Consider the following 17,933-nt stretch of genomic DNA (forward strand, 5'->3'; position numbering starts at 1 on the left):
TGAATAGATGACTGGGCTGATTTGATAAAGTGGACATTTCCATGTATTGATTGATTGTACAGTTGGCAATGGACAGGAAAGGGATGAACCAGTATGGTACATTAAATTATTTTCCATCATGTATGTATGCAATAATTACCTGAATATTCAAAAATAAATGTCTATGCATTTTTACACATCTGCATTTATGTAATCTGGCCAGTGTTGTTGGGGTCATTGGCAGTGCTTAAATCCTGCTACAGACAGGCCCACTATAGTGGGGCCTCCATATCCACAGATATTTTTATCCATGGCTTAAAGCATCCATAGTTAGAAAATATTTTTTTAAATATATAAATTACAATGAGCAAATGTTGATTTTGCTGTTTTATATAAGGGACACAATTTCATTGTGCCATTAGATTCAATGGGATTTAAGCATCCATGGATTTTGGTATCTACAGGGGGTCCTGGAACCAAACCCCAGTGGATACCAAGGAGCAATATATTCACAATAGTATTGATGGTAATATTAATGCAACAGAGCCATGTGAATTGCCAATTCTCAGATATGTCAGTCATTTTCATGGTATTAGTTGAAAAAGCTGTATTCTTGTGGCACAAACCATTGTGAACTAAGAATGGGCATCTTTCCCATAGGGGGATGGGACCACTTTCAACCCCATCCTGTCTCCTTGCCCCACAGCTGGACACAAATGAAATCCAGAAGTGACTAGAAGTAAGATTGTCTGGAAAATGTTCAGCTGATTTTTAAAGTATTGGGAGTTTGGGGGATTAAAAGGCAATCTCCCACTTCAGGAGTGATTTTGGAGCATGGAGGGAGGGGGGTGGTTTTCAATTGAAAAAAATAAAATTGTGTCTGGAGTGTTTGAAGGGGCTGTGCATGCGTGTATATATGCGTGTGCATGCGTGCCTTCAAATTACCTGGCAAACCCATGGATTAAATATGGTTTCTTAGGCGAGGAATACTCAGGTAGTTTTGCAGATGCCTTCCTCTGAATTATAACTTACAGCACTTGGTATTCATTAGTAGTCTCCAATCCAAGTATGAACTAGGGCTTACTCTGCTTAGCTTTCAAGATCAGATGGGATCTGGTGCCTTCATGGTATTTAGGCCCTTTGAGGGGTTTTTGGAAGTTGCCAAAAAGATTTGCAGTGCTACACGTGACCTGTAAGCCATATTTCCCCCGCCTTGATTTATTTTGTCCCATAAATAGCAGACCTAGGCAGCATCTGCCAATAACACCATAGCTCAATGCTATGGAATTCTGCGATTTATAATTTGTTATGGCACTAGAGCTCTCTGGCAGGAAAGGCTAAATATCTCACAAAACGACACATCTCAGAATTTCATAGCATTGAGCTATGACATTAAAAGTGATGTCAAACTGCAACCTTATAGACTCATTTGAATAGTTCCATAGTAAGTGCTATTTGTCATCCAGTCCTAGACGGGGTTAGCCTCCCCCTAAAGGACAAAGTTCGCAGTTTGGGAGTACTCTTGGACTCATCCTTACAACTGTCATCCCAGGTGGATGCGATGGCCAAGAGTGCTTGGTACCAGCTTCGGCTGATACGCCAGCTGCGTCCCTGTTTGGACCAAAAGGACCTTGAAACGGTAGTACATGCACTGGTAACCTCTCGGTTAGATTTCTGTAATGCGCTCTACATGGGGCTACCTTTGTACCAAGTCCGGAAGCTTCAGTTAGTGCAAAATGCGGCAGCCAGGTTGGTCGCTGGAACATCTAGGGCAGACCATATAACCCCGGTCTTAAAATCTCTTCACTGGCTGCCCATTAGCTTCCGGGCCCAATACAAAGTGTCGGTTATTACCTATAAAGCCCTACATGGCTTGGGCCCGAGCTACTTGAAGGAGCTACTTGAGACCGCCCCGCACTCTCAGAACATCAGGGAAATTCTTATTAGAATGTCCGAGAGTGAGGTTGTCAACAACTCACAAGAAGTCATTCACATCGACAGCACCTACTCTCTGGAATAACCTTCCTGATGAAATCCGAGCCTGCTCCACTTTGGATGCATTTAAAAAGGCTCTGAAGACACATTTATTTCAACTGGCATATCCGTCTGACTCTTTGTAGTCATTACTCTTGATAGACTTGCACATCATTGACTGAAAAGACTCTTGGCTGTGTGTTTTTATGTATATTGAGATTGTGGATTTTATATTTTTAATCTGTATGTACCTATATTCTTGTTGTACACCACTTTGATCACCGGAAAAGTGGTATATAAATAAAGTTTTATTATTTTTATTATTACAGTGGAGCCTCGGGTTACGAAAATAATTCGTTCCGCGGCCGCTTTCGTAACCCGAACGGCTTTCGCAAGCCGAATCCCCATAGCCGCTAATGGGGAAAAGCCGCGATTTGGTGTAAAATCGCGGCAAAAAGCACCAAAAGTTTTTTCGGGACCCGAAAAAACGTTCGTAACCCGGAACAATTATTTCCAATTGGATTTTTTCGGGTCCCGAAAAATTCGTAACCCGGGTATTTCGTATCCCGAGGTTCCACTGTATTATTAAATTATGTATTGAGAGAGTGTCCAGATACCTTTGTTAAGATTAAATCAATTTACAAAAGGGTCAGATACTTTTTACATTTCACAGAATGAATATTATTATTGTCATTTTTGTTTACAATGTGTGTCCTGCCCATCAACATTACATTAAAATAAGTAGAAAAAACTAAAAGGAGCAATTCAATAAAAGCTGTATTGAACACTATTAGGAAACAGAACAGAAGAGAGTGACATGACATAAGAAGTCTGGGAATCTCAAAACAGGTTTAACTTTGGAAAGACATCAAAGCTAAGTGCCAGACAAGCCTGCTTGGGAAACACGTTCCAAAACTGAGACATCATCTCAGTGAGTTCTTTTCCCTCAGTAACCATCTGCTGAATCTCATAGTATGAAAAGGACCTCTGCTGATTATCTCAAAAGATTATTTTCTCAGTCTAGATATGAGAAACAGGAGTGTGAGAATACAAACTCTATCACTGTATGTTAACTTAAGTTTCCTAGTTGAATGTTCCAGAAGATGAATTATATATTACTTCAGTTTAGCTTTAAAAAAAACCAATGGGTAGTAACATAGCTATAAATGTTTTTAAATTTTTAATATACAAAATATTTACAAGGTGATTGCCATTTTTTCTGTATATACTATTGTGTCCAAATAAGATGTGTGTGTTGGGGAAGAGAATAGTGCGTAACAGGACAATCGCATCCATTGGAAACTTCTGAGCACAGTTCTCTCTTGTGTGTGCATGTGGATTTTTTTTTACTTGAGTCTTCATAAAAAGACTCTTTCCCATTGAAATCCAAGAGACTAACAAATGCTTTGACTGCATCATGCTCTGAGGTCTCAGTAAGTGTTTTGTCCATACTTACTTTCAATACTATGTTAGCGCAGATAATGAGAAAATAACACTAGCAATTCCTTAAAACAAAAAAGTGGTTCTGTCATGGTTTTTGTTTACACAGTGATTCAGCTGAATTTACTTCTCTGGTTTGCTCTGGTTTTTGTTTTTGTTTGTTTGTTTGTTTTGTACCGGATCTAAAATGAATCCTGCTCATCAGATCATCTCTGCTTTAAGACCTGCAGTCTGATTCAGTAGGAGCCTCTGTGACAAGCTATCACATATGCATTGTCTGGTGGATTGAAAACCACTGATGCAAAAGGGCTTTCATATTTGACTTCTCTGACTCAGTAACAGTGGACTAAGAATTGCATATGTAAGATTAGGCTAATGGTAAAGCCATCAGTTTTTTCAGTATCAGAAGCAGGGTGGGGATGAAAATAGTAGCTAGCTTCCAATGACAGGAAGATGACAACAATAATGTGCCAGTGATCTTAATCTACAGTAATCTAAAAACAGTCTTTGGTCATTTTATATATCTTTGGATCAGGACTATGATGTTTACTGTAAAATACTTAACTGCAATATTGATCCTCCTAACACATGTATAAACAATCAAACATGTTTTGTTTTTGTTCACAGATGGCGGGATATACAACCAATTGGACAACCTATACCAGGGACTTGATTTATTGCTTTCAAAGTACCGTTGAAAGGGGTATATATAAAATGCTATTTCATAAATGCCTGTTAATCATAGAATGTAGAAAAAAAAGATACATTCAGATACATTTTATACAATCAGTGCTTGTTCCTCTATTCTAACACAGATCAACAGAAGAATATTTACAAGAAAAAGGCAATACTTAATCTTCTACAGTCTGTAAGGCTGACATCACTAGAAATAGTGTAGTTCTAATGCAAATTGTGGTCAAAATCCTGTTGGACTGCTTTGGTGCAACAACTAGGAATTGCTCTACTTTTTCTGACTTTGCATAAGGAGGTATTGGGTACCTTCATATGCAAGTGATTCACTAGGCAGTGCAATGGCTGCTCTGTGGCCCCAGGCATAGCTCCATCCCTGGTCAAAACATCACGGATTGGCTATGGGATGTTTTGGGAAACATCTGGACTGGCTTCCTCTATCTTCACTCTCCCAGAGTCCACACTTTCCATAAATATGCTGGTGGAACCAGTAATCCAGGTTTATTAAGGATATTGGCCTGTATATTGGCTTTGCTCTCAAGAACAAGACTTGTCTCTTGATTGCATCTGTAGAGTTAATTAACTGAGAGGTAGGAAATGAAGACAATTTCTATTCAGAGTACAGGAACTGGTCCTGTGTGCCCTACATTTATGTACACCTTACGCTGCAGTATTTCCTCCTGGGCCACATGAGAATTTTCCAGGAATCTAGATTCACACAAATTGTAAATTCTCCCTGTCTTTAGCTTGCTTCTTAGGGCTGACAAAAAGAAACAGGATGATACAGTAATGTTAGTTAAATATGAAGAGCTGTTGCATTTCTTTCTGTTCTTATCTCCTAGCCCCTCTGCTCTAGACGAAGTCACACATAAGTTCAAGAATGGGAAATTCTGTTTGCTGCTTGCTGATAAATGGTAGTATTGCCCAAGAGCATGCAAAGAGATATACTGTGAAGGATACTTCAAACAGTGAAAATCTAGAGACAAAAGATGTTTACAATGATCTACTCCACCTAGATTCTGCTTAGCAGTTTGTCTTTACAAACATAGGCTGGAATTGCACTAACTCCAGTTCTGGAGATTTGTGACCAAAAATCTGGCATTTGACCAAATACCTGCTTTCTTAGACACATTAATTTGTTCAGTTTGGACCAATGCAATTTAGAACCTAGACTAGCATTACCCATTTCTGGTTTTGATTAGAAAAATAAACAAACAAACAAGAGGTGTAAATTGAAGGGGTGGGTGGGAATAGTAAGTAATAAATGTCCTACTACTTGTATCTCCTATTTATTTTAAAGTAAACAGTTATGAACTACCTCCTAATCTTGAATGTTTATTTCTAATTTCTAATCCACATAAAGCAGATTCTTGTATTTACATAGGAATATCTTCCCACGTGCAAAATATGACCTCTTTTTCCTCTGTTTTACTCAGGTACTGACAACAAAAAAGTTTACACCGAAAGATCTGAATGCTGCGTTGAAGGCCCTCAATGTGAAACTTGGCTTAATTATCGATTTAACAAATACCGCAAAATACAATTATGCTAAGGTAGTAGTAAATTAATATTTTAAAAGAAAATTAAGCTTTGATTCTGTGCTTTTTAACACAGATCTGAAAATTGATCAACACTTCATCATTTATATGGTCTTTAGCTATGAAAGAACTATGTATTCTTCAATGAATTCTTTCATGATGTCACATTTTTTATTTGTAGCACCATCAATTTACACGAGGCTTTACAGAACACAAGTGGATAAATCTCTGCTCCTCTCCCCGCCCCCGGCCAAGAGCTTACAATCTAATATTTGACATAGATGAATCAGTGAAACAAGGGAAGGGACGCAGGAAAAGCTAAAGAGTACCAAAAAAGAAAGAAAAAACTGTGTTTATTCCAGTTACAAATACTTAGGCTTAGTAACATGTAAACTATTGATAAAAATGTAAAGCCATTCTCCCCCACCCCTACCTCAAAAATGAGAAAAAAGGAATTTTTTTGAGAAAAGTTAGAATATATGCAATATTTATTTCTTATCATGGGCTGCATCTACACTGCAGAAATGCAGTTTGGCACCACTTTTACTGCCATGGCTCCATTCTACAAAATCCTGGGATTTGTAGTTTGCTCTGCCCCCAGAGCCACGGCAACTAAAATGGAGTCAAACTCGATTATTTCTGAGTGTGAATTAAGTTTAGGTAATATTTAATTATCTAACAACACAAAATGTATCAATTGTCACTTAGCGTATTAAAAATTGTACTATTTATCATGTTTAAGAGATTAAGATCCACAGTCTTGCATGAAGCTACTGCCAAGTGGATCTGCACAGAACTGTAGTCTCAAAATAATAAACATTAAGGAGTTTATCGTTTTAAAGTATTAAAGCGAAGCTAGGTCGTTTTAAATGCGGTCCTTGCCTCCTGTTGCATTTTGGGGTTTGTAGTTCAGTAAGGCTTAAGAGCTCTCTGACTGAATATTCTAAATGCCCCTTCCTAAACTACAAAATGTAACAGGAGGCAGAAACCGCATTTAAAGCAACCTAGCCCCGTTTTAGGAGTGTGAAGCAATAAACTCCTAAAACATGGCCCAAATCTTGTGTAATTCTAGACGGGGGCGCGTTACAGACCGCTGAGAAGCAGCGGTCTGGCTCTGCCTCTGCTTGCAGAGTCCGGGAACCACAGCCTTTAAATGGTGCGGTTCCCGGACGCTGCAGAGAAGGAGCGTAGAAATTGCGCTCCTTCTCAGGCCCTGGTGCGCCATGTGCGGACGCAGAGCATCCGCTACGTCAAAATGGCAGTGCCCGTAGGAACAGGGTGCCGCCATTTTGTACGGACTGAGTCCATGATAGGGTAAGGGGCGTCTAGAAGAGACGCCCCTTTTTCAAACTGGGACGTCCTCAGGATGTCCCTAATGGCGGTTTGTAACCCGCCTAAGTGGACTAAATTGTCCTAAATTACAGGTTGGTTGTGCAGTTGCTTAAACAACAAAATCTGTAGTGGATACCAACCTTGTGCTTGAATTCAAATTGCACTAGAAACTGCAGAAAGAAGAGTGGTGTGGTGTAGGGGCTAAGCAATAATGGGAAAATAAGTAAAGAGAACATGAATGGCTATCCATGTCATTACAGAAAGGCAGCTGTCGCGGATGATCCGAAGCATTTTCCTGTGTGTATGAGACCATCCTTGTGTTCATTCTGAAAATACACAGTTGCTAGCTCAAAAGGGTGGAAACAGTGGTACAGTGGTTTGAGTGTTGGATTACAACTCTGGAAACCAGGGTGCAATTCCCAGCTGAGTCATGAAACCCACTGGGTGACATTAGGCAAGTCACATGCTCTCAGCCTCAGGGGAAGGCAACAGCAAACCTCCTCTGAACAAATCTTGCTAAGAAAACCCTATGATTAGTCTTATCACTTCCAGCCTTAGGTTCAAAATGACTTAGAAGTGGGAAATTACTTGAAGGCATACAACAAAAACAACACAGCTCAAAAGGCTTTATCCTAGTATAGTTATATTGCTGAATACAAACACATAAGTTGTTTACATAACTCTTTTTATTCATACTTTTATCTGCGTATTTGTTTTAATTTTTCTAAGCCACCTTAAGTCCTACTTTTTTGGGAAAAATCAGGATATAAATGAATGAAGAACACAAAGAATAGTAGTAGTATTATCACTTCCAGTTGTATCAGTCATCCAATTTGATACTGTAACAGTACTACCGTAGTCATTGACTTTAATCAATTTACCAAAAGCAGAAAAATATCACTTAAAGATTAATAACATTTCATTTTCTCGATAGCAATGCTTACATGAAATGGCTGTCATTAATTTAATTCTCATAGGGTACTTAAGGCCTAAATACCCTAAAACCATCAGATCCAGCCAATGGATACCAGGTGCTATAGACTATATTTTGGAGGAGGGAACTGACAAACCACCTCTGATTATTCCTTGCCTTAGAAAACCCTGAGAAATTCATGGTGTTGCCCTAGGTTTACAGGCAGTTTGAAGGCACATACATACATATGCAGAGTGTTCAGTATGGAAAGAGACACTGATTACATTCTAAGCTGATCCTGACAGAAGTGTGTGATGATAACATGGCACAGCAACCTTTGGAATCTGGTATATACAGTGGAACCTCGCCATAGGCGGGCGCGCCATACGCGGCCTTGAGCATACGTGCTCAAGCCGCGGCGCGTGCACAGGGCGGAAGGGCGGCGCGTCCCATTCACTTGAATGGGTGCGTGTGCCCGTTGCGCCCCGCACGCGCCCGTTGCGCCCCGCGCACCTCCGCGCCGCCGTGCATGAGCCCCATTGTTTACAATGGGGCTCGAGCATAGGCAGAAATCGCCATACGCGGCGGGATCCGGAACGGATCCCCCGCGTATGGCGAGGTTCCACTGTACTGTATACAATCAGCTCTTCTTTTCTGCAAGCTTGCCATCCATGGATGGCCCCACTTTATTCTCCCCAATGGTGGCGCATGCATGCTGCTCCAGCAGTGTGTTTGTGTGCTTATTGCACTTCCATTGAGGCCAGCAGAACTTGAGGTCCCACGGAATTTGCTATCCATGGGGAGGGGGGCTGGAACGGAACCACCATGGATACAAAGAGCCACCTGTATTGTTGTTGTTGTGTACTTTCAAGTTGTTTCCAACTTATGGTGACCATAAGGCAACCCTATCACTGGAGTTTCTGGGGCTAAGAGTGTGTGACTCACACAAGGTCGCCCAGTGAGTTTTCATGGCTGAGCGGGGACTCAAACTATAATTCTTCAGAGTCATAGTCGAATGCTCAAACCACTGCACCACACTGGCTCTCATGTAGTGTATATACTCATGTATAAGTGTAAAAATTTTGATCAAAAATTGAACCAAAAAACTTGTGTCGACTTATTCATGGGTCAAAGTAAGCACTGTACCTTAACTCTTTTTTTAAAGGAATGGCAAAAGGCAAGAGTTTGGTCCATCACAGGAGAACCTAAAAAAATTACTGACCTCCTCTACTCTCCTTGCTGGGGTGCCATTTCTGGCCTTTTTTTTAATGCCTGGGCAGGAAAATCTCAGCAATGGCAGCTCTTTGGCTCTTTCCCTCAAAGATGCACTGAGAGAATAAAGGGAATTGGTTTTTCTTTTAGGTTCTCCTGGAACACAGAGAAAGATCTTGCCTTCCACTACTCTACTCAGAGAAGAAGATCATTCCTTTTTTATAGGAGTTAATACTTTATCTTAACTCTTGTCTTTACATCCTTTTTGATATATGTGCATTTTCTTAGACATGACTGAGAGTGGTTGCCTCCCCAACACATCACATAGCCACCATTTACAGTAGTTCCCTTCTTATCTATCCAGCCTTTAGGGAGAGCACAAACATTATGCATGCCAAATTTCGTAAGTTATTGGTATCATTTTCCTTTGTTTCTTCCTTTACATCTTTTGTTACACGTCCTTATGTTTTAATCTCAACTTCTTCATGGGTCATATCAAAATCCATAATTTTGGCCCCCAAACCTGCCCTCATACATGAAGTTTATGTAAGTCTACCCTATGTACAAGTATGTAAGGCAAGCCTTTGGCTTTCTCTCATAAACAGGGTTCCTGTTAAATTATTCACAAAATAAATAAAAATGCAGTATATGGAAGGAAGGTGACACAAATTTGGATGGAGTTGTTGCATTCACATTCAGTTTCTGAATCAAGATCAAAACCATCAAAGTTTGAGTTTATACAAGAACCTTTGGCAGAATTATTTACTTGACTCAATGGGGCACTTCTGACTTGTACCAATGAATTTTATTTTGTTAGCCTTATAGATGCATAGTAATGGATATGCTGCAATTTCTTAGATTGTATGCCATGGGCAGGTTTACTTTATCTATTTTATTGTTTGTATGTACAGCGCTGTGTAAATCTACAGCGCTATATAAATAAAGCATAATAATAATAATTTGTTTCCTTTGTTGTTGCTAGGATTTGCCTAAAAGTGTGGAGTATAAGAAACTTGTTACTGCTGGACATAAAGTTCCAGATGATGCCACTATTCTACAATTCAAAAAATGGGTCAGAAAGTTCTTATGGGAAAATGCAGAAAATGGTAATTAACAACATATTTAATTTTGTGCAGGATGAGCACAGCAATCCTAACTGGGGCAGAACTCAGGGTAGGGTACTGAATGAGTGAATTGTCTACCACTTCCAAACCCACCCTAGCTTATGCCAACCAGAGGCTATATTAACTTTGTCCTGTCCAGCAGCTTTTTGGATCCAGATCCAAATTTGGCTCCTCTTAGGCATATGAAGGGGCCTTGGAGTCAGCAGATACATGGCCACTACATTCTATCCCATCCCTGGAATGTCCTGTTTAGGTCCTTCTAGACTCATAGAGCAGTAACTGGGAAACTTTCAACATTTGTAATGTGAAGCTGAAGGCTTTCATGGCCGGCATCCATGGTTTTTTGTGGTTTTTTTGGGCTATGTGGCCATGTTCTATAAGAGTTTATTTCTGACGTTTCGCCAGCATCTGTTGCTGGCATCTTCAGAGAATGCTAACCTGGAAGAGAGTGGGTATATATATACTATGTGACCCTGGGTCAGGAGGAATGATTCCCATGTTAATCTGTGTATTGTTTTGTTGTTGATGGCTGGGTCTCAGAGTGGGAGGATATGCAAAAGAGGATTAGTGTCTGCTAACTGGTGATCATTGTTTGCTGGGAAAGCCTCTCACCCTGAGTGTTTTCTCATTTGCATTTGCTGAGTCCTGGTTTTGATATCCTTCAGGACTGGTAGCCAAACTTTATTTACTTTGAGGGTTTCTTCTTTCCTGTTGAAGTTGTCCAAGTGTTTCAACATTTGTATTTACCCATTTAACAATTGCAGTCATAAGAACACACGCACACACACACTTTTATAAATAAGAATATAAATAAAATTTGAAGTGCTTTATTTGTTGTTAAATAATGGGAGAGTTGTGAGATGAGTGAAGCAGGATTTGCTTTTTAAAATAAAAATGAGAGAGAGTCAACTGTATGTGTGAAGTCACTTTTATTTGTATAAACACATTTCTGAACTGTGAATACTGAGATGGATCCTAAAAACCACCAGCAGAATGTGGGTTTGTTTTAGTTTTGGGGTTTTTTTCCCCCAAAGGAAGAACTCTCTGCCATTTGATAAACTTCTTTCCAAAGTTATGACTATAGAACAAACCATACAGAATATTAAATATGTGTATTTACCTTCCCTGATTTTTCTTGTTTAAATATCATGTAAGGAATGCATGTTGGGGGCAGGATGCTTCTCTCCTAGCATGCTGCAGTCCCAATGAAAGTCTTCCTCCTCTCACCCTTAACATTTTTATTTTTCTAGTCGTAATTTGCTTTTGTTATAGGGTGGATAGTAGTTGAAAATTCACAGTGCTAATTGGGATTGTGATGCGGGGGAAGGGTTAATTTCCCTTCCTTCATACTCTGGTTTCTATCTTATTTGCTGGAGGGGGTCCCGTGCAGCTGCTATTTAAATAATAAAAATGTATATGTTGAATACATACCTACATAGAAGAATAGAATCATAGAGTTGGAAGAGACCACATTCATAATGTATCTAATGTATTTATTGTAGCTTGCCTGAAATTCCAATGTAGTTTGCCTTGCAGTATAAGGAGGATGATGTCCAAGAAATTCAAATCCAAAATGCCTATGGGCGGTCTATTTGTTTGTTTCTTTGCATCACTCCCTTTATATAGAAATGATTGCCATTAAAATGTGTATCCATATTGTCCAAATCCACATATTACCCTGTGCAGACACAGATTTCTGCATAGCATGGATCATCTGAAGGGAAAGCCAGACATCCATTCTGGGACCTGCAAAACTAATGTCTGTTGCATTTGATGCAATCCATCTAAGGGGCGAAACAAAGCATCCCTTTGAGGCAGTTTCCCAGCGGCTTGGAGGCATGTCCTTCAGATGACTCATGCCCCCAAGCTGTCAGGATACCACCATGAAGCCAGCAGCCTGACCACATGGCAGGCAGTTTTGCAATACTCTGGCAGCATTGTGTTTAGATGTTGCATGCCACAGGAGTGCTGCAAAGCTGCGACAGTGGCGGAAAAGCCATCTTTTTGCTGGCTCAAAAAGGAGCAGCTTTCTGCTGTTTCTTTTTGCATTGGCAAACAGTCTGGTTGGGGGCATGGCATGCAGTTGCTGCAGCTCCAATTCGGCATCCAAAGGGGTGGCATCAAGCTACTCCTTTAGGGCCGACAATTTTGGCCCAAAGATGTCCTCTCTGCTGTCAACTCTATAACTCAACAGTTAGGCAGGAGAAGCTGATTCAAGATTTAGCCAAAGCAGCTTTTGAGCCATTCCCTCATCGAATAAATGGCAGATCCTGTTGGCCTTAGCAGTGCCTTATCACATCATTGTGAGGGTTTGGCAAGTGCAAGCAGGGGCATACAACCTGCTGCTGAATTCACCATCTCTTAAAGAGAACGATATGTTCAGAATCAACGTTTCATAGAAATGTAATTGTACCACTTCTATAAAGCAGCAATAGTATTTTTCAAAATTTCTTCTTTTACAACAAACCAGCACTATGTTTATATTCATGTTATTTTCCCCTTTTGCTTTTTAAACAGAAAAACTCATTGGAGTAAACTGTACTTATGGAATTAATAGGACAGGTTACCTTATATGTAGGCAAGTATCTCAGCAAAAGTGAAATAATTATTTACACTACGGTGATATGTTCTGATTTAGTGATCAACATGTGTCTGTATATTCCTTTAGATATCTGATTGATGTTGAAGGCTGGGATCCAAAAACAGCAATCCAAGGTATTTGTGTTCCTCTTCAACAGAATCCAAGCTTCAGTAGAAGTTACATAGTTGCCATGGTTTCAGCTTTGGCTGCTACTTTTGAACTAACTACACTTCCCTCTTACCCATTCCACCCATAAAATCAGAGAACCATGGTTTGCTCAAGTGATATTTACTTAGAAACAAGGGGCATTAAGCAGTGGTGTCCCTATTTGTAACTGCATACAAATAAGAAGAGAAAGGGCAATTACCATCATGCCCTTCTTTGGGGTTTCCCATGGATAGCTAGTTAATCATGAAGCATGAGGTTTATGTGGCCTTATTTTAGTAGTGACAAGTCATTCTTATGTCTTAACTGGGTACTGACTGAAAATTTGTAGGTTGCTTTTTTCCCTACACTTCAAATAAAATATTTTCTTCTTACTAGTAGTTGTAAATTGCATACAGTAGGTAAGTACAGACATAACACTGGCTCCCCAATAACCATGCTTAATAAATCAAACAAATGTGCAGTGGGAATATCTACTCCCACTGAAATTTTCTCCTTTTTTGGAGAAAACTTTTGCTGTAACTGTAGTATAAGATAACAGTTATATGAAAGCACTGGTTAACTTTTATTGTTAAGCTGTTATGTACCATCAAAGATAGCTTCAATTTATAGTACATTTGTCTTTCCACATTTGCGGCTTTGACTTTTGCAGATTTGATTATTCACAGATTTTATTAGTATGTTTTCTATAGGAATCTCTAGGTCCCCCAGCGTAACTCTATGGTCAACTTTAACCAAAAATCACACTGAAGGACCTAGAGAGAACACTCCACTAAGCATTTGTAGCTCCTCCAGTGCAATTTTGTGGTCAGTGTCTGGCAGATGTTGACTACAAAGTTGTACAGGAGGAGCTAGAGATTTCTAGAGAGGTGTTCGCTCAGTAAAAACAGAGTGGTTTTGTAATTTGCGGTTTTTCCACATTCATGGGGGCCCTTTGCCCCTAATCCCAGCAAATGTGGAGGGACAAGTGTAGTCCTATAAATGGTAAACCCCCACTAGACCCTGTTATTAACATCCAACTCAGGTCTTGCAAGCTAAAGGCCATGGATTTCTTTATTGAACCTCTCTACCTGTAATGTAGTCTTCCTCTTTCCCTACTGCCTTCAGTTTCACCAAACATTGTTATCATGTTATCTCATGAAGGCAGCATCTGCACTGCCAGTCTGATACCACTTGAACTGTCATGGCTTAATGCTATGAAATTCCGGGAATTGTAGTTTTGTGAGACATTTAGCCTTCTCTGTCAGAGAGCGCTGTTGCCAAAATAAACTACAATTCCCAGAATTCCATAGCATTGAGCTATGGCAGTTAAAGTGGTGTCAAACTGGATTGCTTCTGCAGTGCAGATGCAGTTGAAGTGTCCAAAGTACAATAGCCTCAGTTTGGTCATATTGAGTTCTAGTGAGGATTCCTGCTTGATGTTCTGTACCCATTGATTTGTCTTTTAGGTGGTCTGTGACATCCATAGAGTTATACTGCAACACATTTAAAATGATTTTGTTCTTGTTAGCTTTCTTCACTGTCCACTTTCACAGCCATATGTATAAATCAGAAATACTATGGTGTAGATTATCAGGGCTTTGGTATTTAATTATATATTTTTACACTTGAGCATCTTATCTAAGTCCTCCATAGCTCAATACCATGGCTCAATACTATGGAATTCTGTAGTTTTGTGAGCTATTTAGCCTTCTCTGTTAGAGCTCTGGTGCCATAACAAACTACAAATCCCAGGATTCCATTGGGTGGAGCCATGACAGTTAAAGCAATGTCAAACTGCATTAATTCTTCAGTGTAGCAAGAAACTTTTAGTCTTCTTTTCATGACTCAGCTGACATATAGAAAATCTTTAATAATATTGATGTCTTCATCGTCCACTTTAAAGTTATATAAATGCTCTGTGGTCATTATTTTTGTCTTCTTAATCTTGTTGGCAATCTGCTTTTGTACTTTCTTCTTTAATTTGAATCAGTATCTGGTCTAAGTCACTGCCATTTTCTACTAGTAATATGATATGATTTGCATATCTTAAATTAGTGATGTTCCTTCCCTTGCTTTTAAAATCCCATTCCTCCAAGTGTAATCCCATTCTCCATATATGTTCAGCATATAAAGTGAACAAATAGGGTGATAAAATCCACCCTTGCCTAATCTCTTGAAAACTGGAAACCATTTTGTTTCTCCATATTTCCTCCTGATAGTAGGCAAGACAAGAGTATAGTTTATTCATCAGGATAATCAAATGTTGTGACATTCCCCTTTCTTTTAGAGTGATCTATAGTTTTTCATAATCTACACATGATTGGTTTATGGGTGCTCTCCATTAGCCAACATATGTTTGCAATATGATCTGTAGTGTCCACTTCCTCTTCTGAGTCCAGGTTGGGTGTCTGTTATTTCTTATTTCATAGAGTATATGGCAAAAGCCTTTGTCCTAAAATCTTTTTGCTTGCATGGGAGATTAAAGATACAGTTCTGTGATTACTACAATCTGTAGTGTCCACTTTCTTGGGGATTAGAATTTAGCATTTCCATGACCCATTTCTGTGGGCCATTGTTTTGGTTTACCTATTTGTTGAAAGATTTTTGCGAGAATTGGATGGATTTGCCTCTATAGTTTGAAACAGGTCTATTAATAGCAAGAAATAAGTTTATTGCAATTTAGCAATTTGCCATTTTATATATATATATATATATATATATATATATATATAAAATATTATAGTCCGTTGGAACTCAGCATGTATTATACATTTATACATTTTAAAAAGGACCATGGACCATTAGATGTTGGGTATTTTTGTGTACTGTCTTTAAGTCTTGCATTATGCAACTACAAAGCATTGACAAGAAATGTAGATGTCCTAAAACAGGGGTAGGTAACCTTTTTGAGCTGGGGGCCAGGTTGCTGTCCCTCAGACGACTGGAGGGCCGAAGCCGGGGGGTGGAGCTTCCACCCTCCGGGGCGGGGCTGCGTGCTGTGGGCGGAGCTTCCACCCTCCAGGGGCGGAGCCGCACACCAGGGGCGGAGCTTCCACCGAAGCCCCACGGGGAGGAGGAGGCGTGTGCCCGCCCTCTCCTCCTCGGTCCCTTTCTGGCCAAGCACCCCCAACCTGCATCCCAAAACACACACAATAGCACATTTGTGCATTTCACATGGCTTTACTTAACGTGGCCTCTTGCATATTTCAGAGGCTTATTCCATAACCAAACCCCTTGGGTTTAACACTTAGCATGGTTTAACATGGCTATGCATATTGAACATGTCAAGGTGGTTTCACCGTTCTTGCACCAAGTGTACTTCTCAGAAGTGTGTACTTGGTCAAGGGACTTTGGTTTTTCTTCACTGCACATGAGTTTGTAAAAATCACAGCAATTTACATTGGCCTTGCCACAGAGGCTTGCTGATATCAATATCACCATTAAAGAACCAAAAAGACACAGAAAAGGCACTTTGGAAAGTCACACTCTCTTGGCTTAAGAAACAGTGCCTGCATGCCTCTCAAGCTGACTCATATCCTCCTCCTCCTCATCATCATCATCATCATTATCATCATCATCATCACACTATCACTGTCAAAACAAGGGAGACTTGTTAGCATTAAAAGCATTAAAAGCACCCAAAACACACTTTGGAAGGTGACACTCTCTCGGCTTCTGAAACAGTGCCTGCATGCCTCTCAGTCCGGCCAGAGAGAGGAGAAGGAGAGGAGCTGCTTGGCAGCGATTTTGAGACCGTGTGCTTGAGACCGTGTGCTTGTTGCTGAAGGGGCGGAGCTTCTGTGAGTCACATCTGTGAGTCGCAAGGGGGCGGAGCTAGCAGACTAGCTTTATATACCAACTTCCAGAGCCTTCCAGAACAGTCCGGCCAGAGAGAGGAGAAGGAGAGGAGCTGCTTGGCAGCGATTTTGAGACCGTGTGCTTGAGACCGTGTGCTTGTTGCTGAAGGGGCGGAGCTTCTGTGAGTCACATCTGTGAGTTGCAAGGGGGCGGAGCTAGCATACTAGCTTTATATACCACCTTCCAGAGCCTTCCAGAACAGTCCGGCCAGAGAGAGGAGGAGAGGAGCTGCTTGGCAGCCATTTTGAGACCGTGTGCTTGAGACCGGGTGCTCGTTGCTGAAGGGGCGGAGCTTCTGTGAGTCACATCTGTGACTCGCACGGGGGCGGAGCTAGCAGACTAGCTTTATATACCAACTTCCAGAGCCTTCCAGAACAGTCCGGCCAGAGAGAGGAGAAGGAGAGGAGCTGCTTGGCAGCCATTTTGAGACCATGTGCTTGAGACCGTGTGTTCGTTGCTGAAGGGGTGGAGCTTCTGTGAGTCACATCTGTGAGTCACAAGGGGGCGGAGCTAGCAGACTAGCTTTATATACCACCTTCCAGAGCCTTCCAGAACAGTCCGGCCAGAGAGAGGAGAATTTTCGTTTTCTTTAACTCAACAACTCTGCTCAAGTGGCATCAGGTTAGAATCAGATATTGAAACAGAACCTTCCCTTAAGGTGTAAGATAGCAGCCAGTACTTACCTTTAAAGAAGTATTCCCAGTAGATTGTCTGTTATATTTATTACTAAAGACTTTGCAGTATGGACAACGAGGGATCTGCCGCAGTCACCTGCAACTCTTGTGGGATGTTTCTCTTCTTGCCTACAGAAGTGGAGAACTTCACATGCACCAAGTGCAAGTTGGTAGCACTCTTGGAGGAGAAAGTGCAGCAGCTGGAGTCCAGAGTAGCTACACTTCAGCATATTAGGGAACAAGAAGATTTCCTGGACACAATTGAACTAACCATCTTGGATGAGTACCACGCAGAGGAAGATGCTAGGGTGGAAGAGGTCACTTGCCAAACAGAGGAGGCAGACAGCTGGAGGAATGTCACAAAGAGAAGTAAGCCAAGAAGGAATTGTTCGGGGAGCTTGCAGCTAGAGAATCGATTCGAAGCTCTTTCCCTTATCAAGGAGGATGAAGAAGAGCAGCATGGACAGACTT

The 17,933-nt window shown here is 40.6% G+C and overlaps 1 protein-coding gene across 1 annotated transcript in view; it reads left to right on the forward strand.

Moving 5' to 3' along the window:
- The first annotated feature begins 4,558 nt into the window (after positions 1-4,558).
- Positions 4,559-17,933, forward strand: part of LOC149318666 (uncharacterized) — a 34,904-nt gene continuing 21,529 nt past the window's right edge. The window contains exons 1-5 of the mRNA XM_089508346.1: positions 4,559-4,573; positions 5,520-5,636; positions 10,061-10,184; positions 12,720-12,780; positions 12,871-12,917. Of these exons, the coding sequence (XP_089364472.1) occupies positions 4,559-4,573; positions 5,520-5,636; positions 10,061-10,184; positions 12,720-12,780; positions 12,871-12,917 (364 nt within the window). The remainder of the gene's footprint in view (positions 4,574-5,519; positions 5,637-10,060; positions 10,185-12,719; positions 12,781-12,870; positions 12,918-17,933) is intronic.

This window comes from Sceloporus occidentalis, unplaced genomic scaffold, assembly GCF_023333645.1.
Source record: "Sceloporus occidentalis isolate IW3139 unplaced genomic scaffold, rSceOcc1.0.p SCAF_2, whole genome shotgun sequence".
NCBI lineage: Eukaryota > Metazoa > Chordata > Lepidosauria > Squamata > Phrynosomatidae > Sceloporus > Sceloporus occidentalis.